General features: G+C 41.4%; 1 protein-coding gene across 6 annotated transcripts in view; it reads left to right on the plus strand.

Annotated features, from left to right (window-relative positions):
- mical3a (microtubule associated monooxygenase, calponin and LIM domain containing 3a) overlaps nucleotides 1-26,578 on the plus strand; it is an 80,561-nt gene that overhangs the window by 37,752 nt on the left and 16,231 nt on the right. For 2 of the 6 annotated variants that reach the window (XM_034223403.1, XM_034223405.1), the window contains exons 13-26: nucleotides 4,137-4,333; nucleotides 4,503-4,621; nucleotides 5,080-5,142; nucleotides 5,273-5,446; nucleotides 13,562-13,748; nucleotides 14,234-14,328; nucleotides 15,240-15,333; nucleotides 17,783-17,981; nucleotides 19,078-19,337; nucleotides 22,860-22,934; nucleotides 23,093-23,206; nucleotides 23,300-23,379; nucleotides 23,895-25,914; nucleotides 26,284-26,378. In XM_034223403.1, the coding sequence (XP_034079294.1) occupies nucleotides 4,137-4,333; nucleotides 4,503-4,621; nucleotides 5,080-5,142; nucleotides 5,273-5,446; nucleotides 13,562-13,748; nucleotides 14,234-14,328; nucleotides 15,240-15,333; nucleotides 17,783-17,981; nucleotides 19,078-19,337; nucleotides 22,860-22,934; nucleotides 23,093-23,206; nucleotides 23,300-23,379; nucleotides 23,895-25,914; nucleotides 26,284-26,378 (3,772 nt within the window). Of the gene's footprint in view, nucleotides 1-4,136; nucleotides 4,334-4,502; nucleotides 4,622-5,079; nucleotides 5,143-5,272; nucleotides 5,447-6,702; nucleotides 6,805-7,107; nucleotides 7,186-9,276; nucleotides 9,388-9,824; nucleotides 9,888-10,067; nucleotides 10,182-10,319; nucleotides 10,425-10,822; nucleotides 10,937-11,768; nucleotides 11,871-13,040; nucleotides 13,149-13,561; nucleotides 13,749-14,233; nucleotides 14,329-15,239; nucleotides 15,334-17,782; nucleotides 17,982-19,077; nucleotides 19,338-19,836; nucleotides 19,930-21,129; nucleotides 21,262-21,605; nucleotides 21,669-22,859; nucleotides 22,935-23,092; nucleotides 23,207-23,299; nucleotides 23,380-23,894; nucleotides 25,915-26,283; nucleotides 26,379-26,578 lie in introns of all 6 variants that reach the window. The other 4 variants (XM_034223404.1, XM_034223400.1, XM_034223401.1 and 1 more) reach the window with 4 other exon arrangements.

A 26,578-nucleotide genomic window follows, 5' to 3' on the forward strand; every position in this document is an offset into this window, starting at 1 on the left:
ATGCTGAGCGTAGACACACAACAAGCACCGTTTTACCACTAATAGTGGTAGATTCATCGACCAAAACACAGAGTTTTCTTTGGTTTTCTGTAATGTCTTTTGCCATTTTTTTCTTCAGCTCATGAGCTATGTGGTCGATGATTTCGCCACAGGTTTTATTGGAGTGCAAAACCCTGCCCACGTTCAGCCCATTCAGTTTCTGTACATTCAAATCAATTGGCATGTCTGTGAATGGCCGGCTATGTTTGCCAATTTTATATGCCGTTCGAAAAACTCTGATAGTGGTGTCTAATTCAGATTTATGCATAGACTGCACTTGATGTTGAATAGTTTCACGTGAAGCAGATGTAAGGATGTCAGCAGCTTTTACATGGGCTTGTGATTCTTTATGTTCTTTGATTTTTTTTCTCAGGCTAGCTTGTTGTTTGCCCTTGTCAACACCGAAATGAGACACTGCACACTCACCCCATTCAGTTGACAGTTTCAGTCCTTGTCCAGTGTGTATTCCCAAAGATTTGACATCTCTGCATATCCGACATCCTAGCTTCTTATCTTTAAGAAGGAGCCATGCATTGGTCTTGCAAAAATATTGCACCTGCTCCGTTGTCCAGCAGTCAGGTGCATCGCTTTGCCCGGTGTTGGTGGTGGCAGTTGAGCCAGCAGCAGCTAACGTTAGAGGCTCTGGAGGAGGCGGCGGAGCTAGTGCTAATGCTAATGCACTAGAACTTGGAGCAGGAGGATCAACCAAAGAAAGCTCCCCATCAGACACAATTTCCAACACAGGCACAGCATTCTCTGTATTTGAAGTTTCTTCCGGCGACAACCGCTGTCTTTTTGCACTTTTATTAATCCACGCTAACATTTTAGAAATGCTAATTTGTGACGTGACTTGCTTTCCTTCTCTCGGGGGCGTGCCTGCTCTGTTCTATCACTCTACATAGCCACCCACTGGGTGGGAGTTGCACTGCATAAACACAACACACGTGCATCTAGGTATGTAAATTGTAAAGCATTAAAACATGGTTTTACTAACAGTTTTCAGTATGTTGTTACTTCGGCATTATTATTATTATTATTTTGAAACGTGTATTACTATTAAATCACGGTCAAATAGGTTAATTTTGACATAGTCGTTTCCACCACAGTATTTACATGGAGAAGATAAGCCCCGCCCCCTCTCCAGCACGTTCTGTTTGAATGACAGGAGTAAACAGCTGACAGCCGCTGTGAAACTCCAGCGGTTAGAGCGATGAGAATGTCCGTTCGGCACCTCATGACGCATCTACTGAGTACCGGGCGGCTGTATATATATATATGGATGTATAATAAGAACGGCGGGAGAGTGTTGAGTACTGGCACGGTGCATGAGTACCGGAGTACCGCCAGCATGCCGGTACTGAGCAAGAAGTGCCGGTACTCCATGGGTCAGAACCAGAAGTGCCGGTACTGCGTACCGGTGAGTACCGGCCCAATTCCAGCACTGACCAGAACCATAACCATAACACAAACTTGTAAACAATGAGAACAATAAATAAAATAAATGACAAGAATTCGTATTAAATAAAATTAATACATGTCTCACAGACAGGCCTCGTGGTGTCCGTAGGCTTGCCCTCACTGTCAGAGATATAGCTCAAATACTTCCAAATTTCGCTTCTGGCGTCTTTTTTGTCAACAAGCCGAGGCGCAGCGGCAGCTGCACTCCCACTTGCAGCCATCCTTCTCGTTTTCTCACATGCTCTGGCAGCTAGCGCGTGCACGAGAGAGGGGAGGCACTTAGAGCGTGCTTGAGAGGGGAGGGACTTAGAGCGTGCTTGAGAGGGGAGGGACTTAGAGCGTGCTTGAGAGGGAGGGACTGCAGGCAAGGCTGCAGTGCAGGGAGTGGAAGCAGAACGCTGAACACACACGGCTCTTATTAAAACGGCGCTTTCTCACCGGAGTACTTTTCCCCGTCATTCTTAAAGTACCGATACTAATGAAACGGCGGAATCGTAACGTTTTTAACGGCAGGGTATCGCGGTACCTTTCAAGTATCGGTACACCGTGCAACACTAGTCAGGAGTCAATGTCTCTCCCCCAAACTCACACATATACAATTCGATATGAACTGAAGAGCCGCATGAAACTAGGCAAAGAGCCGCATGCGGCTCGAGAGCCGCGGGTTGGCCACCCCTGCTCTAGTCTATTAATATAAAACCCACACTGCTCAAACTTAAAATAAGTTTCCTAAAATTGGTATTTGTATCTATTTTTTTTTCTTCATTATCATAAAATAAATCTCACATACCCCCTGCAGTACTCCAACGTACCCCTAGGGGTCCGCGTACCCCCATTTGAGAACCACTGCTCTAGAGGCTATATTGCTATTAACATTAGAAGCTATTAGTGTCTCTGTCCTGCTTGACCTTTACCAAGTAGTGCAGCAGTTGTGCTCTGCTGCCTTTGATAGGCCAGATGATGGGAGGAGGAGAGGAGGGCGGGGGGAAGAGGTGTGGAGCTACCTTGGGAAAACTGCGTTCACGTGTACGCATGTAGAAGACGAACGATTCAGTGGAGAGTAAACTCTGTGGTTGCTGGGAGGTTTTGATGCTTTTAAATGGACTGTATGTGCAGTGCAGATGTATTGATGACTCAGCCTAATGGTATTTTCAACTGCAGTATAATGACATTTACAGTAATGCTTTCCACAACATGGACAGTATCCTGTCATGGCTTCCTGATTAGTGTGTAATGCAGGCTCAGTGTCAGTTAATTTCTATCTAAAGCTGCTTTGGAGGAAAATATGGATTTGCTGCCTCTTCGCTAACTTTGCTAATTCATCAATAACTGATATTTGATACCTTCATTTATTGATTAGTGTGCAAGATGATCATCAATCATATGCTATTTCAAAGAAGTTGTATGCAAACCTTCATTTCAAACTAGAAAAACATCAATCATGATGTTTGGGATATTTTTAAGAAAGGAAAGCTGCAATAATAACATTAATTTATAATATATGAAATGTGTGCAATGTAAATTGGGGAGCTCATAGTGTCTTACCACATAATTTCTGCAATTTCTCTCAACTCTATGGAGTTTTAAAGTTTCTGCCAGCTCATTGTTTTTGTATTACAACCCACGACTGCTTTGTTTGAATCTCACGCTCATAGCATTGTTTCTTTCCATCCACACCAGGCAGATGTTTACAGAAACAACCAACCATTACCTCTCAGACATACAGAGTTAGCAATAAGCACAGTGGAGCATTTTGCAGCTAAACATCCAGATATATCCCTCAGGAGGTGGTAGCCGCAAAACAGGGCTCAAGGATGAGTGAATGTTGCACTTACATTAGTCAAATAAATAATGAATGATAATGTGCCTATACTGTATGTTTGTCGCATTTGTAAATATGGTGCTAACACGTTTGCTCGTGACATAATGGTGATGTTATGTTCACAGCTTGTTTCTGCTTCACTCAATGGGACAAAATAATCACACCATAGTTCGCCAAAAGTATACCTTAATTGCTCTTTATTTACGTTATCACAACACAATATATATGATGTAATGCAGTTATGTTGTTCAAGTATTTTCACCTTTCAATCACAATACAGTAGCTCAGGTTTTAATATAGCAATCAATGGAGAATCGTAAAGCTAATGTCTTGAGCTGAAATCATTTAACAATTCATTAATTGTTGAATTATTTTTTCGGCAACATTGCAGACAAGACTATTTGAAGTATCTCAAACATGGAGATGCCCTTTTTTTATCTGTTTCATATCATATTAAACTACATGTATTTTGGATTTCGATGAACCAGATATTTACCATTTTGGTTTTATTATAAAAACAAGTGTTAGCTTCAGCCTTGAAAAAAAATCACATATTTCCATTCTCTCACAGAAGAAACATTATTAATTGCTAAACATGCATTTAATCTTCTTGAGATCGCACAAACAATCCCATTCAGCTGTGATCTGTGAAGCGTGTTTGTGTGTATTCATGTTACATTTACATAGATTTATCATTTCTTTCAAAAGTAATCCTTTGTTTGCGACTAACTTTTCAGTTTGCACCATATCTTCATGATTGCGTTCACTCTCCTGTCCCATCTAATTCTCAATGTTTGCCTCTTCCTCCCGCCCTCAGTGACTTTGTTTCCCTGGACGAGCGCAACCAGGAGAAGAACAACCAGTTGGGTTTCGACGTGGCGGAGAGGGAGTTCGGCATCTCGCCCTGCATGACTGGCAAAGAGATGTCCTCTGTGGTGGAGCCAGACAAGCTCTCCATGGTCATGTATCTCAGCCAGTTCTATGAGATGTTTAAGGACACAGTGCCACCCGGAGGTGAGATTAGGCAATACACTGCAGCTGCTGCTTCTGTATTGTGGTTATTGGACTTGTCTGTTATTACATAAGTTTTATCTTCTGACAGAGGCTTTGAAAACTTAATTACCCATAACACTGAGAGGATTTAAAGCTCTTAATGTTTTTTCCTTTGTGGATTTATTTTCAGATAACCACAACATGAGTCCTGAGGAGAAGGCAGCCCTGATATCCAGCACTAAATCCCCCATCTCCTTCCTTAGCAAACTGGGTCAGAGCATAGCAATATCCAGAAAACGAAATCCCAAGGTCAGTGTCTGAGAACAACCTCGTCAAAATGATGTTCCCACGCAACTTAACTGCATTCTAAATTATGTTTTGAGAGAAATGTATTTTCTCCCGGATTACAGTCACAGTTTTGAAAATACAGTACATTTAAGAACAAGCATGCAACAAAACTACTTAAAATAGGTCCAGGATGTTGCTTAAATTAAGTACCTTTGTTACATTATTTCAATTACTGATGTAAAATGCGAAAATAAGTCAATGATGATTTATTGGTTTAACACGGCACACAAACAACTGTCCTGTGACCGCCACGACCGCAATTTAAGGGAATATACATTTCCTTTCAATTGACAATGCAGTAATGTTCTATTTGACTGCTGAATAAGTGCCTGTAAGCAACCCTTGATTTGACCTTGAAAAGTCATTACTTCATTGTTGTAGTATGGAGTACAAAATAACTCATGACGTGTCACCAACAGGACAAAAAGGAGAAGGATGTGGATAGTTTGGGGAAGAGAAGGAAAACCAGCCAGTCTGAAGACGTGAGTACTTCTGACAACAGCACATCTCAAATGTTGAGAATGTGATATTTGGTTGGAGCACAACGTCTGACCAGAACATTGTAATCAATCCCAGTAGACTGTCAGCAACAAGATTTCTACTTTCTCACAGGAGGAGGTATCCAGGTCCGGTCGCAACGACAGGCCTTCAGTCCCAGCTGTCGTGATAGAAAGAAAAATGGAGTCCTGTGCTTCGGGGAACCACAACAAAGTCAAAGTCATGGCCACCCAGCTGCTGGCCAAGTTTGAGGAGAACGCTCCACAGCCTTCAGGACTCAAACGACAGGTATGGAATAAATCATGTGGCTCTTTTTCTGGTGTAACAGCTGGCAACAAGAAATATGTAGTCAAACCTTTTGATTACTTTTTCATTGTGGTTTGTTTTTCCCCCACAATGAATATTTTCATGAACATGTAGGTCTCTCGCTGTGTGACAGGGCCTCTGGTCTCATGATTGAAGAGCTGTAGGCCACTGTATTAATGAGCTGAGCTCCAGAATGCTAATGTTGGTCAGGCTGGGTATTGTTCCTGTGTCATGTAGGTGGCCTCGAAGTGCTGACTGGGCCTGGATGGCTCGGTGAATGGGTTCGCAGAGCTTTGGTTTGCTTGCCACTGAGAGTGGGAGGGAGGAGTGGGCCAAAGGGAACACTAGAGAGTATTGTTGATGGAGAGAAAGAAACTCTCCACTGTTGAGAAAATGTCTTGTTACTGTATGTCTTGGAATAGCCTGGATTTGACGTTTTGTTTTAAATATAAGCTTATTTTTGTATTGCTTTGGCTAGAGGAAGTCTTTTAAATTCATCAATGAAATACCTGATTATGTTTACTTACGCCATAAAGGTCATTTACTACTGTAACAAAAAGCCAGAGTTTGGTGGCATTGTAAAGAAGAATGGGATCATTGGAAAATGTTTTAAATTTGGGCGGAGAATTATTCGCATGGATTCACATACAAAATTTGAATTTAGACAGGTTGTAGGGAATTTGTTGCCACTAGAGGCCACTAAAATTACCCGTTTACTTGATAAAAAAAACAAGGATTTATTTAGGTGTGAAATTAAAACCTTTTGAAAATCGCTTAGATATTACTCCAAATATATATGACAGTCCTTGTTGTTGTTTTAACTGTTTTAATGCAAAATCTTACATACCTTTTTAAAAGTATCACATCTCTGAGCTCAGTGGGGAAGACTTTCTAAATGCTGAATAGTGGAGCAGTTGCTGTTTATTCACACATTTGTATATTTCCTCTTTTCCATCTATTTTTGATGTACGTTCTGCATGGTATTTATTTACTGTGTACAATGTTATAAATATCCCCATAATCTCTCAGCATGATCTTCTCATGACTCTGCCATTTCCTTATCGGTTCCTTATATATTTTTCCATCTTCTGTGACTCCATCCGCCCTTGATTCACTTCCTTCCTTTTCTCTCCTGGATTACACCTCCCGTCATGGACCATTTCATGATGCTTTGCATGGTTATTCGGGGCTTCTCACTGGCCTCTCTTGCTGTCACTCATCATTATCTGACCTCAAAGGGGGACTCGCTGCCCAATCTGGACCAACTTTTGCCCACTAGCCCACCCCAAAGCCCTGTGAATGAGCCAGTGCGCCTGGCGCCTGTCCCAGCATGGAGAAAGGTAAAGAGTAGAAACGCCCCGCCTCGTTACCATAGAGACTAACCACTAGACTGACCTTCTAACCATATGTCCCTGTGGTGTGTCGTAGTGGGACAGCTGCTTTGTGCTAGCCTTTTAGTCCGAGCCTCCCTTTCTCTGTAGATATTGTACAGTTCTGAGATGTGTAGGAGTAGCTCTTTTCGTGTGGTTAACAAGTGTTTTAACCAATCAAATAGCTGTATATGTGTGTTTCTGTGTGTGTGAGAGATACACAAGAGTTTGTCAGCTTCATGGTTTATCGTTGCTTCTCCTGTCCTGGATCAGAGACGCACTCAGCAGCAGGAGCAGCTGAGCATTCGCTACAAAGAAATGATCAAGGGTCAGCCCAACAGAGGGGAGCAGGTACGGTTAGCCTAGCTGCCCTGGTAGTCCTCCAACTCCTGCCACATCCCATTAAGTCCAATTCAACCCCCTTTTAGATGGAAAATAATTGGCCTTCCTATCAAGAAGCAAGGGGAAGGGAAGGTAGCCTCACTAATCCAGGCAACTGTTACTCCTGTATTAATTTAACAGTGGAAAACATCCACTGAGAACCAAATAAGCCCAAAGTAGATCAATCAGCAACATGTTCAGATGGTGACTCCAAAACGTTGTCAATAACTGAATGAACCATGTGTTTTGAAATCTTATATTAAACATTATTCTCCTATTTATTGTAACCAATTCATATTTGAAGGCAAAGACCAGTGAGAGTCAGTCCAATGCTGGGTTTGTTTATAAGGATGAAGGAAGGGTTCAGGTTAAAAGTACAGCCATAATAATTACCCAATGCATGTTAAAAGAATGCAAACAGACAGGTTATATTTTGGGCTTTATATTCATAGGATTATTATCTACAGTATGCTAGCCAAAATATCCTGTTGTTTCTCTCCCACAAGCCCTTTTTGTTGTGTTAAATGTAACTTTAAGTTATTGAATTACTCCGAGTCCTTCTGGCAATGCACATTGTATGCCGCTGCTGCAGCCCTGTTATGCATTTAAAAATACAAATAAAAGGCCTAATCTTTTGTCAACAAAAGTTAAAATAACATATTTTAGTCTGTTTTAGTCTATTATCACAGTTACTTTTTGACTAAGTTATGGGGAAGTTGTAGTCATAGATTTAATTTAATAAAATGAATACTGTTTAAAAAAAACTGTAGTTTTGCTCTGTAGACATTTTTTTCATAACATTTTCTTCACCAAATAGCTTATCGTGTATCCTGGAAGCGTAACAAACCTGTTACATTTCTTTACAGATCAAATATTGTTGAAGATCTTTTATGGCTTTTGATTTAAAATCTACATTCTGGAGTGTTCTTCATCCCTACATCTTGCTGGTGTGCTTTGCAAATTGTGGCCAATTGTTGATTAAGTGAATCATTTGAAAAAAGTGACCAGATAAAGAAAACAGAATAGTCTCTACTGTATCTATGATGTCTACCTTCCACCTCTTTCTTGTTGCTTTTTCTGCCACTTTTCTATGACCTCCAGTTCAAGTTTCCCTGCTACTGCCCTCAACCTTTAAAAGTAAATATAATTAAGTTTTTTTTTTTGTTAGACACCAACCCGAATCGTAGATGTGTAAAAATGGTGTTTACTGAGAAATATGATCCACTGTATATCCACTCCTCCAGCCTCAGTAGAAGGCCGTCTATTGCCAGCAGGCCTGTCTGGTTGTCTTCCTGCTTTACTGCTCTCTCATGTGTATACTCAGTCATCACAGTGAAGTGCCAGCACCACTTTTCTCCTGCTGATGCTTAGAAAGTTGTATTTTTCGTTCTCGTCACTAGATTAGGCATGCACCTCACAGACATTGATTTGAAGCTTCAAACTCTCCTCTTTAAAGGGATTTTAATTCACTGCTGTTCTTAAATGTCTTCTCATTGCACGGTAATTCTCTAGCTGCAGAGTGAATTAGCTCTGAGTCAATTGTAAAGACTGGAATAATCTTCATAAACCTTAAACACTTCACTACACTAAGTGAATAGGATATCATTTTTAAGCCACTCTTATGTTCAGTGTTAATTATTTATATTGGAGAAGTTTTGTGAATAATTAAAAGTTAATGGATTCCCTCTTGTGGATAGTTTTTACTGTCCACAAGAGGGACAGTAAAACATTTGTTTTGACTATGTTTATCTGCCAAATGCAATGTGTGGGTGGTCTGTTTTACTTTGTGTGTCCAGCATTATTAAAGCTGCCTTGAGTGGGAGCCCACACTAATTCTATTAACCCAATGGATTGCTAAATTTGTGCTGACTGACGCAAATATCCTTGCATATAATTTTACCTCTGAGTTTTACAAGCTTTTAAAAGCATTATGATTTATTAGCCTACTGTGACTTAGAACAATAAGAAGTGTGAAGCATATTTAGTTTTAGCGGTATCACTTTCATCATCATTCTTATCATTTTCTGCTGAATCTGCTGTTCCTGTCCCTCATCTCTCAAGGCCAGAAGTGGTGCAGACCAAGTGTCCAGCTCGGGCTCTCGGAGCTGCCCAAAGAAAACCATTCTGCTCCCTTCTTCCTCCTCCACTTCTTCGCTCTCTCTTCACTCAGAGGTGACAAACAGCCTGCTGTCTCTGTCTGTTTCTGTCTGTCTATCTCTGGCTCAAATCCACGGCACACCCATTTACTGTCGCATAACCCCAAATCCCCTTTTTTGTTCTCTGTACCTCAGATTTGATGTCTGCAGTGCATTAATAAAAACAAAAGCTGCATTTTCTCAAATGCACTTCCTAGAGAAGTTTGAGTCTTTTTTACTGAGTGAGTAGGTGGTGTTTGTCAGAGGAGCTGCTTGTTTTCATGCCGAAGGGTATGTTGTTTGGATTTGGCGGCTTGTAAATAATTGTCGACTCAGGGGACCTTGGGTAGTTTTAACTTTTTGTCAGGCACTGTCAATAATTCCACACAGAAAGCTATTCTCAACTTTAAGTAAGACTGCTTAAGCCCGATGAAAAACGTGTTGATACGGTATCTACTCATTTCTGCCTTCAAGCATTTGCGTAAAAGTCCGGAAGAAGAGACTCTTGAATACTACGAGATGCCTCTGAATTACGGGGTACAGTAAACGAGTGATAGCATGGATGTGTGTTCAGCTTGTTGTTGGCATTTATTGATGAGTTATTATGGATGGAAAACTGACTTCCAAATCAAAGTTTTTATTTATTTAAAACAATTATATCAGCCCTTTAGCTGCAACCAAAATCAGTATCAAGTCTCACTAGAGCTATCTTGGCAGGAAGGGAAGCTGCCGCACCTGACTGAGCCAAAACCCATTCACATACCTGGTATACAGGAGAGGGCTGACCGCCTAATCTCCAGGTTTAAGGGCAAACCTGACAGACCACCAAAGGTGAACACTGTGCATGGTTTTCCAAGTGGCATTAAGTTCTTTGGGTACATTTTTGTATGTTAAGGGCATGCTATTGGTGTGCGTGTGCACATCCTCCTAAGTCTAATTCCATCAACCATTCCTTTTTTCCCCCTGGAGCCTAAGACAAAGCCGTCCCGTTTCTTTATAGAGCAGTGGCACTTGTCCAGTGGCGGGACTGACAGTCCTGGTTCACCACTTTCCTCTCCTGAATCTTCCAGAAAGGTTAGGTTTTGGTGCTGTGGACTCACTCTAACAAACATACAGTATGGAGGTTTTTACTTTCGACAAAAATACCTAACCCAAAGTCTTTTAATTGTCTTCAGTCCTCGTTTATACTTCTCTTATTTCAATTTTTTGCTAGGAATTGCTGTTGGGCAGCTTCACTAACTGCAGGGCATTGCTTTCATCGTTTATCCACACAGCTTACATTTCTGCTTGAATTAAAGACTGACAGCTGGAACTATGAAAACAATGGCTTACAAACCATCTGTGACTTTTCTCTCAATATCAAGCTTTTTTGCAAAGGAAGTTGTTTTTGGAAACTACTAAAAACGCTAAGAATAGCTCAAATGTTACTCTTTGTAAATCCCTTTGTGATTGAATTATATATTTTTCTGCAGGAGCAAGCAGGGCCTCTGCACACAGATGATGAAATGCCCTTATATGTGCTTAGTATTCAGGAGAGGGCTAAGCGACTTGCCTCTCAGTTTGAGGACAAGCCAGCCCAACCAAAGGTGACCATTTACCACAGAAAGCTGATAATTAATAGTTATACATTACACATTTTTGGGAGTCTTGCCCTGTTGGTCAACTTAACCTTCTTAAGAGTAGACACCAGAATTATCCATGTTTTCCCAGTAGGTTATCACAGTTTAGCAGGTCAGTACACATCATTAGGCTTAACTAGTGAGTATTAGAGTGCAGCATTCAAATAACAACTTATAATGGCAAGAAACTGAAAGTTGAGTGAAATGTATTTGAGGGATAACATTGATCGAAAACAAAAAGTATCTCTGTTTATGTAGTAAATAAATAATGGGAGAATTGCGGGGCTAACCTTGACGACAGGAATATCTACAAACTTTTTATTTGAAAGATATGAACATAAACTTTTAACAGCTGTAGGGTTATTATTAACATTTCTTTGCTAGGTGCCTACACTTACTCAGCAATTCATGCTAAGACATTAGCATAGAAAACTAGGGAAGGACTTGACGGCTAACGGAAAATACAAAACTAATTAGAATTGTCCTGTCAAGTTCAAGTTAGTTATTTTTTGTATTTTCACAGGTGCCAGATAAATATATTATTGAAACAAGATGGAAAGAAAAAAGGAGAAATGGAAAGAAAATGGAAGTTACAAAGGATAATATAGCTAAACTCAGCAATGTATGCTAGCGTGTAAAACACCTAAGGAATTAAGCTGACCAACAGGCTGCTCTCCAAAGAAAATTGATTAATAAAACATATACATTTTTGTTTCAGAACTCATGTAAAACATTAGTTCATATAATGTTTGTATAATTGTTAAATTTACATTTTACTCTCTGCCTCCTTTTTGTGGAGCCTAAGAACAAACCCTCCCGTGTTGTTATGGAACAATGGCACCTGGCTCGATCTCAGTCCCCCCCTGGTTCTCCCCCCTCCACCTCTGACTCCCTGAGACAGGTAGTTGTCTCACGCCTGCGAGGAATGGTGTGTGGTGATGCTAACACTGAACCTGTTTTTCATGAGGATTTATCATCTCACCTAGTTACAAAAGTTAACACGTCTTAAGCTCCTCTGAGACGTTATTCTAAAAGCTGGCTGCTTGTTGCGAAATATTAAGGAACTAATTTGCAACTTGATAATTGTTTTCTGTGGTTGTTGTGATATGTATGCGGGTGAGTAATCAGTCCTTGTTATGACTGACTATCTGGACAGATATCAAAATATATTCATCTGATGTGCGTTTGAACTTAATTATGATTTCTTCAGTTATTTTGCCAAAGGAGTCCCTATTTGTTGTTTTAGATTAAAAGCGCAGCTTGGCAGCAAAAAATCTCATCTTGTTTAATTCCCATGCAGACGAGCACAGTTCCAACTGTGGCAGGGTAACATTTTTGCAATGCAGTAGGACTGCAAAGCTAGTCAAATCTTATCCACAGTAACAGTTTGCATGGCTCATAGTACATACTGACCTAAATTCTTCCTCTGTATAGGGTGCAACGGCTTTTTGTTACGTTATAATGGATGTAAACCTAATCCTAGATTAATTTAGGATTCAAACAAATAATGGATAAAAACAAACCACTTTGAGTGGTCATTTGCAGCATTTTCTTTTGTTTGTATATTGTTCAATGAATTATGCAACAGTACAGTGTGTGAGTGCCTCTGTGTGTGTGCATGTGAATAAAAAATGCATGACCGCTTTACTGTGGGTGTGTGAGAAAAAATACTGTTATAGTCTTAATGATCAGTGACGGTCCACTTAGTATCCGTTGTCATTAAGAATACTGGGATATTGGATCTTTTTCTGATATATCAAATCCAATAATGCTCTTAGTATGGAAAGCAAATGCAGAGTGAATCTTATCTATTTGAGCTATATTTGGTTTTGCAGTTAGGTGGAACTATTGCCTCGTCTAAGCTCCTGATCAAGCATGGAAGCATTGCCTTGACATGTCTCAAATGTCCTGTCACACACTATTGCTTGTGAACGCTTTCTGTGATTAAGCTCTCCTTTTCCCACTTCCTCCATCTGTTTTCATATTATTATTTTTTTCTATCCATCATCCATCATTTTTCTAATTTTTTTCCACCTGTTTGTCTTTTTTCCTCCCTTATTGATGTTGATAGCGCTATGTAAGGTTGTACACAGGTGGAGTTAGCTCATTGGCTGATCAGATAGCCAATCAGCTTCAGTCTCAGGAAGATCCTAAGCTCCTACCTGAAAAGAAGGATTTGGTAAGCATGCTGCCAGGGGGGTAGAAGGCATGTGGCTGCGCAGATGAAAGCCTTATTGCCAGAGTGTTTTTTTCATGCAATAATGTGTTGTTGATATGTTCGTCTTTCTGTCACAATTTAACTCCATCTCCCTGTAGCTGTAAAGTGTGTGTTTGCTCCACAAGTAAATACTGTTTGGGATACTGTTGTGTTTGTCGATCATTTGCACAATGATCAGAGATCCCTATTCCTACTGACAAATAACCGTTGACTTGCTCTGTTGTGTGTTGTTGTGTGTGTAGCACTTTAGCTAGCATACATCGACAGTGGCCTGGTGTGTGATGTCCATTCAATCTTTGATGTAAACATCGTCTCCTCTCATCTCCTCTCTTTTTCATAAAAACCTAATCAATCTTCAACCTATCCTTCCACAGGGCTCTTTGAGAAAAGAGTTCCCCGTCAACATCGGTGGCAGCGATGTGTGCTTTTTCTGTCGAAAGCGTGTGTACGTGATGGAGAGGCTGAGTGCAGAGGGGAAGTTCTTCCATCGGAGCTGCTTCAAGTGCGAATACTGCAACACAACACTACGACTGTCCTCCTACGCCTTCGATGTGGAGGATGGTAAGACTCTATCATTAAGTTCCTAAACATCGCAAGACCAGAATTAAACTTAATCTCAATTCAACCAAAACGATTTTAGTAAAGAAAAAATACCACATTGCTATTAACTTGTAAATCTAAACTCTAAGACATTGAACTATTTCTTCATTACCTTACCCCACAGCCGTGCAGTCTCATAACTCCATATTATTGCTCTCTGTGAGGTGTCTATTATGCTCACAGACAGGCAGCAGATTGTTTGTTGAGAGACAGTAGCTGTTTTTCAGAGTAAACCGTGGGACTAAAACCCACGCACGTCAGAGCTCAGACAGTAAGGAAGATCTTTTTATTCAAACAAACAAACAGTCTATTTCTGCAGAGGACACACATCCGATGGACTCTTTGAGGTGAAATAAACAGAATATGCTGTGTATATATATATATATATGTATTTATTCATTTGATTTATTTATTGTTTTTTTGTCTGTCTTCTTTTTATCCTGCAGGGAAATTTTACTGCAAGCCCCACTTCTGTTACCGACTGTCTGGCTATGCTCAGAGGAAGAGGCCCGCCCCCTCGCCTACTCCAATCACTGCTAAGGTACCTGTTTCTGTTTACTGGTTAAATGACTGGTGGAAATCAGGAATGGCATGATAATGAATACTTTCATTGTATAGTTTATCTTAAAAATGCACTGCCTAGTAGGGGAACATGTTGATGGCAGGGGAGCGATTTGTAAAAGGGAAAAGGAGTCGTGATTGACTTTCTTCTCATAAAGATTCCTGCTAAATCTTTTACTAAACATCATTGTTTCTTCCTTTTTTATGATAATAACGGATATTTAATGGTTTAAGTTAATCATGTGTTTCTGCTGGCTGATAGTCATTATCAGTATTATGTTCTTGTCTTCATTCCAACTCTGCATCAATCCCTCTTATTTAAACACATTTCAACTAAGCTCTAATAAGATAGTGATAGGCTCTCTAAGTGATTTTCCTTTTAATAAAAATGGTAATTTCAGACACGGAAAATGTGTTGTCACAGAAAGTAATACATATAAAAACGTATTAGAATTAATTAAATGAACAGCAAAATGGTACAGGGTCTGAAGGATGTATTTTGATTCCAGCCAGTGACCTGTTAGCTTGTCACATGCAATAAGTTACAAATGTTGTTTAATAGGCGACTTTTGAATAAACAAGGACAACTTATTTCCCAAATAAGGATTCCTCTGTCCTCACATCTCTCCCTCCCTTCTTAAAATTGCTGAGCTTAGACAATCGGAAGAGACTCGGTGAGAGAAGGCAGGATGCAAAAAAAGGATGAACTACTAACGTGATGGCTAAAGCAAACTAGTCGAAAAAAGATCATGCATATGAGATCAAAAAAGAAGACAAGACAATAACTGATTCATTTGCACGCCACCAACTTCTCATAGTTATATTAAATCGCCCTCTATGTGACCTCTGATTAGGGGTAAGGGCTGTGGTTAACGTCATCTGTCTTTGCAGGAGAACCAGGCGCCCCAAACTCCTACAGCGACCGTGGATGCCCCCGGGAGGGCGATGGCAGCGGCGTCCCCCTCAGCCGAGCTCCAGCCCTCAGGTACCCCTCTTCCCTTTCTTGATGCCCTGGCTGCGCCCTGCCGTCTGGTCAGGGGCATGGGGGTCCGGCTGTGTGACCTCCGCCACACGCTGTCCTGGACCTGCCACCAGGTGGCACGCAACCCCCTAGACTCTCCCTTCCTGTGCACCTACTGCATCTACCTCTTCTGCTGTTTCTCCATCAATGTTCTGCTCAACCTCCTCTAGCATGACTCTTTCTCCCTTTCCTTTGCCAACTAATGTCTGTGGGACTGTGTAGATTTAGCTGACTGTATTGAATCACTGACGGAGTGTTCGTGTAAATCTTCTGATTCTTCGTCTCGGATTGATTTTCTTGAAGATGCAGCATTCTTTCTGTCTCCGTTAGCAGCCATTTTATGACTTGTGATTGGTCGAGGCAGTAAAGCAGCCTCTCTGGCAGCATCATCTTAGAAGTGAATGGTGCATCTTCAATTTATTTATTTTTCTCTTGGCTTGGTAATTAAAATAAGAGTTCTGGTCAGCTCTCAAGGCAGTAATACGTGTAACAAAATTGATAACCCTCTTCCTGTTCTGATTTGATCATTGCAGGAATGTGCCAGCTTTACTACTCAAAACATTTTTGTAAAAATGTATTTTGGCATATAACAATTAGGGCTGGGCGAGATATATCAATACTATATTGTTATTGTGATGTAAGACTACATATTGTCACTTTTGGCATTGTAATATCTGATAGTGACCTTATCAGGTTTTAAAGGTTGCATTACTGTAAGATCATGTTATAGCTGTTTGATCATTTGCCTTTCCACACGCCATTATAACTAATGATCATGTATCAAAACCAGGTCTTGTGTAAATATCTTGTTAAAGTATCAATAGTCAAATATTGTCGCAATGTCGATATCTTGATATATTTTTCTTCATATCACCCAACCCTAATAGCAATACATTTGTACGATATAAGGTTATCACATCACCCTGATTTTTGCCTGCCTGTGTTTTAATGAAAAGCCAAGCTTAATTCTGTTGTGATTGTAACTTCTAGTGCTTTCTTTGACCTCCTCCTCTGTGATGAGTTCCTTTTAGAGCCTGCTTTGTGATGTGTTCCTTTCTCTCTGTAAGCTGTTTTGCACCTACAGTATCCCTCTCACTGACACTCAGAATACTGTGATGAAGTGCCTGTATCAGTGAGCTTTACCTTTCCCCTCCTATCAGAGCACCTCAAAACTGAGAGCTCTACTAGTGCTTGAATTAGTGCCTGTGATTGGCTTTCTTTTTTATTTCTCTCTCCTCCTGCATCTCTCACCCTCTCACCCCACCCCCCCTGACAGAATGCTGCTTAGACACACTTGTGTTTGCTTAATATAGTGCATCTTTGCTACATTCAGTGAATATTATTGTAAAATATAACCAACAAGACCAGAGAAAGTTACACCGAACATGCGGGTAAGATAACAAATAATAATAAATGGAACTTAAGTGTAGGCCTGCTGCATTGTGTAGCAAGTATAGTATTATAATATGAAATATGTTATTCTCGTAATACAATTAATGCTCATTATTTAAGATGAATAAGTATAAATTGGATATTCAAAGTTTACGGTTATGGGTCGCTTTAATTTCAGAGTTTCCGAAGTTTTTCGAAGACAAAAGGAAAACAATAGAGCTTTTTCAACATTTTCCTCCTCTACAAAGAATAATATACCTACAGTATGACACATTCATTGACACACCTATTCCTTTTTTAATTGGGATTTAAATGAGGCCTGATTTAAAATGTCTTCCTAATTGGAATGCAATTTAATCTCTTTTCATGTTATTAAGAAGCGTAGTCAAATGTATGACAACTTTTTTGGATCCATTTCATCCATAATGAGTAACCAAGTCCATTTCAAAGACACATTTTGGAGAAAAACAAAACAGTTTTGAGATTTGCTTCTCAGGATGGGAATAAGGCAAGGCACCACCTGGTACTTACAACTGTAGAACTATTTTAGAGTGGTAAACTTTTCCTGTGTTTGTTGATAATATTGCTGTAGGATTATAATTAATGCAATAAATTCAGTTATAGACCTTAAATTGGTGTGTCCTTGTCAGTTTGTCCTTAAAATTAGAAGTGAAAATGCCTCTGTTACTTTTTGGATGAGGATGGTTTTAATGCTTTTAGGCCCATACGTTCACATCACCAACATAGTCAGAATTATTTGACATAATTACATAGTATTCACAAAATGTTAAACAGTGGATTTGTTTTGGTCCCAGTTGAAGTTAAACACCCTTCTTATCAGCCCTGCATGGCTCCTCACTGCAGAGGGTTACCTTCTGCTCCTCTCCTCTCTATTATTGCGCCTGTCTGACTCTCAGTTGCAATGTTTTGTGCTCTTCTTTCCTCTGCCTTCTTTCCTCCAACCTGCTGCCCACCTCGATGTCATCATTTCACCTGCCATTTCCTCCATCACCATCCCCAGCCCCGGAGGTCAACGGTCTGCAGGAGCCCAGCCTAGCGAAGCGTCTGCGGGGAACTCCAGAGCGCATCGAGCTGGAGAACTACCGGCTCTCCCTGCAGAGGGAGGAGGAGCTGGAGGAGGTGCCTGAGGAGACGCTGGCAGAACACAACCTCAGCAGCGTGCTAGACAAGGGCACGGACGCTGACGACCTGGGCTCCAGGTAAGAGCAGGAGAAATAAAGAGATATGCTGTTGTTGTCTTATGCCTGCCAATTTCCATATGAATGTCACAACATTTAGTCTCATTATTGTTTGCATTCCTACCGTTTGAGTGAAATCCAACATTCTCATTATAATAATACTCAATATTGCACAAATGTTTGAAGTTGCAATAACATTGTATCCTGAGTTAAAGGTCACCTATTAAGCAAAATCCATGTCTTTTATACATAGATATATATCCCCTCTGTGTTGAGATTTGGAAAGTCTCTTTTTGTCTTGATCCATTTATTTAAAAACCTGTCTGAAAATTAGCTGATCAGATTTTAGCCACTTTGTTATGTCACAATGTTTTTTTTGGGTTGTTAAACTGTTATATAATAATCAACCAAGGTAACGCCCGCCCACCTTATCACCTGAATGGCATGCTACAATGCATGATCATGACAAATAATATAAATGGAACTTAAGTGTAGGCCTGCTGCATTGTGTAGCAAGTATAGTATTATAATATGAAATATGTTATCCTCGTAATACAATTAATGCTCATTATTTAAGATGAATAAGTATAAATTGGATATTCAAAGTTTACGGTTATGGGTCGCTTTAATTTCAGAGTTTCCGAACATGACATGTTTTGTCTATATCTGAGACGTATTATATGTTGATGAAAAAGAGTATAAAAGGGTTATAAAAGGCGGTTGATTTTAGAATTGAATTTACCAAACAATTATTATTATAATCTTAGATCCGTTTTTATGAACAATAGAATAGAATAATTGTCAGATATGTTTTAGGACTCTTTTTAATTGTGTTTGTTAATTTCGCTTGGGGTGTCTGAGACATTAAAGACAAAGGATTTCTGACATTTTAAACAATAAGATTTCAATGAAAAATGTAAAATTATAATAATACTTTTTTTTAAAACGACTTGTAGCCCAATGAGTCAGTCTGCATTTGTGCCTTGATAAGTAAAGCAAACTACAAATTCTTAGAGTCCTACAGAAAATGTAAGGCAGCACAGTGCTTGAATATGAAGTCTCTTTCTGCCTCCCACCTGTTCTAACACATCACCGTGACTCTTCTTTTATCCAACAGTAGCTCAGAGTCAGACATGGAGGAGGAGGATGAGGAGCAGGAGGATGCGGAGGAGGGGGAGCAGCATCCTCTCAGCCCCTCAGACCTCGGCGGGGTTCCCTGGAAGGAGGCGGTGGAGCTCCACGCTAAACTGAGGGGCGAAGAGGGAGACGACGTGGGCGAGGCCCTCGATGATGCTGTCAGCAGAGACGGGGAAATAGATGAAGAAGACGAAGAGGAGGAGGATGATGAGGACGAAGATGAGGAGGAGTCAAGCGATGGTAAATTTGTCAGCAGGGTTCCTGTAAAGACCTTTGGTGGATGTTAACATCCAGTCCAGACTCCATTTGTCCTTTGCAGAACTTCAATAATTTTTTTATTGAAATCTGTTTTCTGTAAAGTGTCAGCGTCTTCATCCTCTCTGCTTCTTTCCTCCCTTTCCCTTCCCTCCCTTTCATTACATCCCCCTGTGTGTGTGTGTGTGTGTGTGTGTGTGTGTGTGTGTGTGTGTGTGTGTGTGTGTGTGTGTGTGTGTGTGTGTGTGGTGTGTGTGTGTGTGTGTGTGTGTGGTGTGTGTGTGTGTGTGTGTGTGTGTGTGTGTGTGTGTGTGTGTGTGTGTGTGTGTGTGTGTGTGTGTGTGTGTGTGTGTGTGTGTGTGTGTGTGTGTGTGTGTGGTGTGTGTGTGTGTGTGTGGTGTGTGTGTGTGTGTGTGGTGTGTGTGTGGTATGTGTTTGTGCTATATCTGTTGTCTGTTGGCTCTCTGTCTCCCCCTGCTGGCAGAGGGCGATTACTGCCCCTGGGATAGAGAGCTCACGTCTGGCCTTTGGCTGGAGAAGCACCTCACAGAGGAAGACGATGTTGGTACATTTAAAGGTAGCAGCAGAACTGCCTGTGGATGCGTTTGCAGTTACTTTGAGCGTGATTTATAATCCTGGCTGGTTTGGGTTCTTTTTTCAAGGATTTCTACGACAAGTGTGTGGCTTTTTCTGTTGTCTTTGTTGTTTGTCTGTGTTGTTGTTTGTGGTTGTGTTTTTTGAAGATGTTGTGTTCATAAGTGTGCTTTATCTTAACCCTTTGAACCCCACCATCCGCTGGCGGGCTTGAAAGGCATGTTTATTTTTTTACCGGGGTACTACATAGGGATGTCCCTCACTCACGTACAATGTGTTGGTGCGCCAGCCAATAGAAGCATGAGTGATACGTAGTGATGTCAACATTTCAGGGAAGCAAAAAGGTCTACAATCCAGGAGTTTCAGGCAGGGGAGGAAACTTTAGGATTTTAGCCTTTTTCAGACCATTTACATGCACTCAAATCCTATACAACACATGGAGAGGGAAAACCCCAAAACACATAATGGGGCCTCCTTTAAAGTCTTTGAAGCCTTGAATGCCTCAGCATTGATCAACAGTCAGGTAACAACAATTTTGTACAGAGGACAGGACAAGAGAGGTTGTGAAATTATTATTATTATTATCATCGATGACATTTAATTTGTGCACTGCACAACAGACGTCGCAGACGATGCTTTTCCCATAGAAGTGAAAGGTTTATAAAAATGAGGCCACATTGAGTAAAATGCGACAGGATGCCCTAAAACTGCACGGGGTTCAAAGGCTTGAGGACTTACTGAGAGTTGTATCCCAATTCTAACCTGTTTAACACCTCTCTGTTTGTATATGGCTATAATAAACTAATCTGATAAATGTCCGAGATTTTTGTGATTTCCCCCCAGGCGCTGCAGCTATGTTTTGGTATTGAATTGAATCGTTGAATTGAAATCTATTTATTTCTTTGACCTCATATCTTTGCAGCTCCCCTTTTATGGTTTGACTTTTCTTTTGCAGTGTATGCATGCAGCCTTCCTCTACCTGGCCTTTCTGATGATTTTCTTTTGTTTTATTGCGAGTGTATTCTAATTTGTATCTGCCTTCTCTCTTTCCTTTTTGTCCTCTCTTTTCCTTCCACTGTTACTTCCTGCACATCTGCTTCCATCCCTCTCGATCCGTCTCTGATCTCTTGGTTCACACACAACTTCGCATCAACACCAAAAACACAACTCCACGCTAATATAGCCAGGAGCATACAGATCCAACAAGTCCTGCAGCCTGTGGATCCCACGGCCATACCGGGCCTGGTGAGAACACACCTGGACTCTGAGGGAGACAAGGAGGCACAGCTGGCCTCCCAACTCTCCCGCTCCACAGGTAACCCTCCCCCTCAGAGGAGCACGGGATGGCTCACAGGGATAAGGATGAGGGTGTCTAAACTCACCAGCGTGGCTGCTGCTGTCCTGTATGTCTGCACCTCCCCACTAACCCACCTTTTTTGTTTTAATCATCTCTGATTTTTGTCTTGGAATGTCTAATTTTTGTGTTCATTTTTTTTTTTTAAGTGTGTCATTTATTGTCTCTGTGGTGAACATTACGTCCCCTGTCAGTTTTTGTTCTTTTGTGTTCTGCTTTGTTCCTTCTCATGTGTCTAATTACTTTACTTGTTATTTCCCCGCCATCTATCCCTCGTTGTTCCCTATCGTCTGGTTTGAACGTAGCCCCCGCCCACACATCCGCCCGACGTGAGGCAGTGAGAGTCTGGTTGGAGTCCTTGTCTGGAGGTAGCACAGACTAACAAAAATAAAAAAGGGGGATCATTGGCATCCCGTCTTAGACTCGTTCTCTATCTCTATCGGCTGGCCTTTTCCTGGAGCATGCAGACACACTCGGAGCCCAGCACACTCACAAGCATGCACGGTGCAGGGCTGTCGCTCCAAAAAGTTCAGCTTTCTTGGGGTCAAACTTCACTTCCCAACCTCTCAAACCTACCCTTCCAACTTCTCTTCACTCACAATACCATGTTGCACTGCATTGTAATGTATTCCAATGTATTCCAGAAACAGACGAGTCATCAAGATGCAAAATCACTTAACACCACAGTGTTTCTTTCACCGGGAATTGGCCATTGTTTTAACCCATTCACGGCACTTTCACTTGCAAAAAGTCTGATATTGAGGCTTCTAAGGTAGTTTTATCAACTTTTATAGACTTAACTGAGAATAAATGAGAGTCCTATGTATTTGGATTTATAGGCACCACTTGACTTTGGAGTTAAAAGCTTAGTAATGTCCAACTAGATTTAAATATTCCCTCAGTATCTGCCTGTGTTCCCACATGGACAAAGGTCAATCGAGTGTATTTGGCAGAAATGAGGGTTAATGTATTATTATAAAAAAAAATGCAGGAATTAACTGTGTGAGACACTTTTCCCTTTCAGTCTCTCCCACCAGATTTGTTTTACATGATGAATTATTGTCCTTCACTTAACCAATGTCATTAACATTTTGGTTGTGCTTATTGCTTGGTTTAACTGCCTCCATTTGCTCCTTTAATGGATATCTGCATGTGTCTGTTCACTAATGCTACTCTGTGGCTAACCTTTGTTCATGTTATTCGACTGACTTATTTCATTTGTACGCATAACTTATGTATGATTTTCTTGCCGGAGAGCTTTCCATTAAAGCTTTCCTCCGAAAAAAAAAGGATTTTGGTTTTGAAGCCTTTTCATCCTTTTTCAAACTTTATTTTTTTTCATCTTCACATTCTGCACTCTTCTTTTAAAAGTGGTTTCATTAAGTCATCTTTGAACTCTGGTACTCTTTTATTTTATCCTTTAACATTCAGCCTGAGGCGAGTATCTTTGAGGAAAATTCAGTTAATGTTAGGAAGTTGAAAAATATTTTCTCTCCGTAGCCTGAAGAGAGAGGTTGTCACACAGTCTGCTCACTTTGCTTCACTCTTTGTCAAACCAGAGCCCTGTGAGGATGATGATCTGGAGGCAGAAGCAGACAGTCCAGATATGGAGCCGGGAACAGAGATGGATCAGGGTGAGCTGTCAAAATAATACAAATATGGATCCATCAATTCTTATAATACTTATTGGGTTTACAAAGAACTCTGCTTTGCTACAATACCATTTAAAAAAAATGACAATATGAAGCTTTGAAACAACTTAAAATGTCATATTGTTCTCCTTGAATTCAAGATGACATCCCTTCAGATGCAGAAGCTGAGGCTCGCTTGCATCAGTCCGAGTGCGTTGACGTGCTTCCTGAGGAGGACAAGAGATCAGAAAGTCAGAGAATGCCCTCCAGTATCGGTACGTCCCAAATAATTCATGTGAATTGATCCCTCAGTAATATTTTAACATGATTAAAAACAAGTACTATTTCTTTTTTATTTGTGCATTCAGACGTTTTCAACGCCAGCCCCACTCAAAATAAAGATGTTGTTCTTTCGCCGCTCAAACCTTCTCCAGAGCTCGAATCAAAGGTGAGATAACTTTGCAATTATTACGCTAAAAAAGGGCCGGGCCATATGGCTTATAAATAATATTTTCATGTTTTTAGGCTATGCCAGGATATCTGATATATATTGCTTGATATTTTCATAGTAAACAAAACTGAACGCTTATAGTGGTGTGCTCTAAAGTTGATGATTGAAAATGTATTCTCTAATATTAAGTTATTATTCACGAAATTAATACAAATTCAGTTTTGCAGGCATTGTTGACTGACTAAAAAGAATGTGAAATTGTCTATCATGTTAACCTGATAGTTACTTTTATTTTGAAGGAACTTCGAATTTCCATTTACTGTAAGAATACTTACTTATTAATATACACAGACCTCAAAACAACACGGGTCTAATTTAACCGTTTTTTAACCTTCCATTTCTGAGTGCTTATGAACTTGATTTGGAGTTCCACTTCTTGTGCCGTCTAGGCTCTTTCCTTTAGTCTGCTTTCAGTTTAGACTAAATCCTGATCGTGTCTGTTTCCTTTCCAGATAAGTCTGTTGAAGTCTCCTGGCAGTCGCTTTTTCCCAGATCCATTCATATCTGAGCAAAGGGAACCTGAAAGGACTACGCCATCTTACTCTCCAACTGCACAGAGCCCACTGAGCCCTTCACCTGCTCCAGTCCAGGACCCTTCCTCTGTCCCTTCCCCAACTGCTGCTGCTTCCCCTGTCGGTGTCCCGGCCTCCTCCCCCCTGGGTTCACTCATCAAATCACCCATCAGCTCTCCGGTCAAGCCAACAATGGAGTCCCCCATTAGATCCCCTGTTAAGTCACCTGTTGTGTCCCCAATCTGCTCTCAGCCCACCCCCCTTCCAGAGACTTGCACACCTAAATCTCCTGTCTACCCTCAGCGCTCAATTTGCCCTCTAACTGGGAACCCCCTCTCCCCAATCTGCGCTCAGCCTTTGCCCTGCCAGGAGCCTTCGTCACCCCTCCTATCAGACTCTCCCGTCAGATCTCAGCCCATCCCCGGAGTCACTTCTACACCCATGACCAAAACAGACAAGGTCATGCCTGATCTCTCAAAGTGCGAAGACTCCTCCACAGAGGAAACGCCATCCAAAAAGACAGACATCATTGAGGAATTTTGGCAAAAGAGTGCCGAGATCAGGAAGAGCCTCGGGTTGACACCTTTGGACCGCACAAGTAAAATCTTAGAGAAGAGTGTTGTGATATATCCAGCACTGGACTCCACCCCTGTAAAGGCTCTGGATGTGCCCGAGGAACAGAAGCCCGCCTTTACTGGCCGAGCTGTCATTCGCAGGCTGAACATCACTCTGGAGGGCCAAGTCATTACCCCCATTTCCCCCAAGAGTAATGGCTCCGATAAGAGGGACCTGAGCAGCAGCTCTGGCTTAGGCTTGAATGGGAGCATGGCCACGAGTCAGACAGCAAACAGTGACAGCTTCAACACGTCCGACTCCACCATGCTCACCCCGCCCTCCAGCCCGCCACCACCTGTGCCTAGTAATCAGTCTCCAGCCATGCTCAGGCTGCAGAAACACCAGGTGTCCTGGTGCAACGGGACGGAAAAACATCCCCCCGAGAATGCCAAAGAGCCGGCCAAAATCAAGAGTCCCGTTCCGGCGCCGAGGACACAATTGAGCCCTGTGTCCGTGCCCAAACCTGCACCCAGGAAAGTCATCTCGCCTCAGGCTGAAACGGCTCCAGTGGTCGTCATGAGGGAGAAGAAGAAGAAGCCACGGCCGCAGGAGGTGAGGAAGTCGTTTGTGGAGACGGTGGAGGAGATTCCGTTTGCAGATGACGTGGAGGAGTCCTACGATGAGCGGACGCCAGAAACGAGCATGAACAGGTACTACACCCCCCCCACCAGCAAGCCAAACCGGGACAGACCTCCCCTGCATCTGGCTCTAGCGATGGAAAACGGTAAACCGAACATCCCTGGAAATGAAGCTTTTAAGTCACAGAGGGCAACTCAATTCTCCCCGGAGGCTAAGGAGATCGCAGAGGAGAGAATGAAGGCCAGAGAGAAGTCGGTGAAGAGCCAGGCACTAAAAGACGCCATGACCAAGCAGCTAAACAAGATGAAAGAATCTGACACAGACAAGGGGGCGGCACCTAAAGTGGCCTTGGGCGTAACCTCAGAGGGTAAAAGGTCAGCAGGATCTCCGAAGACATCAGCCGTGAAAGCTCTGGAGTCAAAGAAGGCCGAGATTTTACCGGAGCGTTTCTTCAGCAGCAACAAGAGTCTGGACAGCTCGGTGGCCTCGTCAGACGGCTCGAGCTCAGGCAAGAGCAAGAAGAGAAGTTCCCTCTTCTCACCACGCAAGAACAAGAAGGAGAAAAAGGCCAAGAACGACAGCAGCAGACTGCCCGGCACCGATGAGACACCGCCCAAACACAAGTCGCTGTGGAAGGCCGTGTTCTCGGGGTACAAGAAGGACAAAAAGAAGAAGGATGATAAATCGTGTCCCAGCACACCGTCCTCAAGCTCCACCACTCAGGACTCTGGGAAGAAGAAAGTCTCACCTACTGGGAAATCATCAGGTAAAAGAAGCTAACTGTGTTTGTGTGTCGTTGGTATTTATTGGTTTCATTGGATATTAATTTTACTGTTATGTATTAACTATATCCTATAAACCCATATTTATGTAAGCGGTTATTTAATTTCCTCACCCTCTCCCCCTTTTCTTTAATTGTTTTAATTTAATTGATTTATGTTTTTTAATTTTTTTAATTTTTATTGTATTTATTTTTATTTTCCTCTTATTTAATAATAAGATCTATATCTATATTTTCTTATTTATTTTCACTATGCTCTGATAACAAAAAGCCATCCAGTGCAGTTTTTAATGTTGTAGTTTTTTTGTAACACTTCCAGTGATGATGTCTGATGCTGCTTTCTGTTTGTTGCAGACTTGAAATCCCGCAGAAACCTGAGCTTCTCTGAGGACTCGGACCTTTCCTGTGATGATGTTCTGGAGCAGTCCTCGCAGAAATCAAAGGCAGATGTGAGTAACAATAGAAGAAATAATGTTGCTTCTTTGCCAGGAGGAATTTAGATTGTTATGGCCTTTAAAAGCCAGACTGAGCTGATTTTAGCTTGGACATTTAAGTCTGCTAAACATATGCTGACAATCAGGGGAGGCCAGCTGCTCAGAGCCGGACCAGGCAGCAGACTCCCGGGATTGTTTTGAATCACGTGACTCCA

This window comes from Gymnodraco acuticeps, unplaced genomic scaffold, assembly GCF_902827175.1.
Source record: "Gymnodraco acuticeps unplaced genomic scaffold, fGymAcu1.1, whole genome shotgun sequence".
Lineage (NCBI taxonomy): Eukaryota > Metazoa > Chordata > Actinopteri > Perciformes > Bathydraconidae > Gymnodraco > Gymnodraco acuticeps.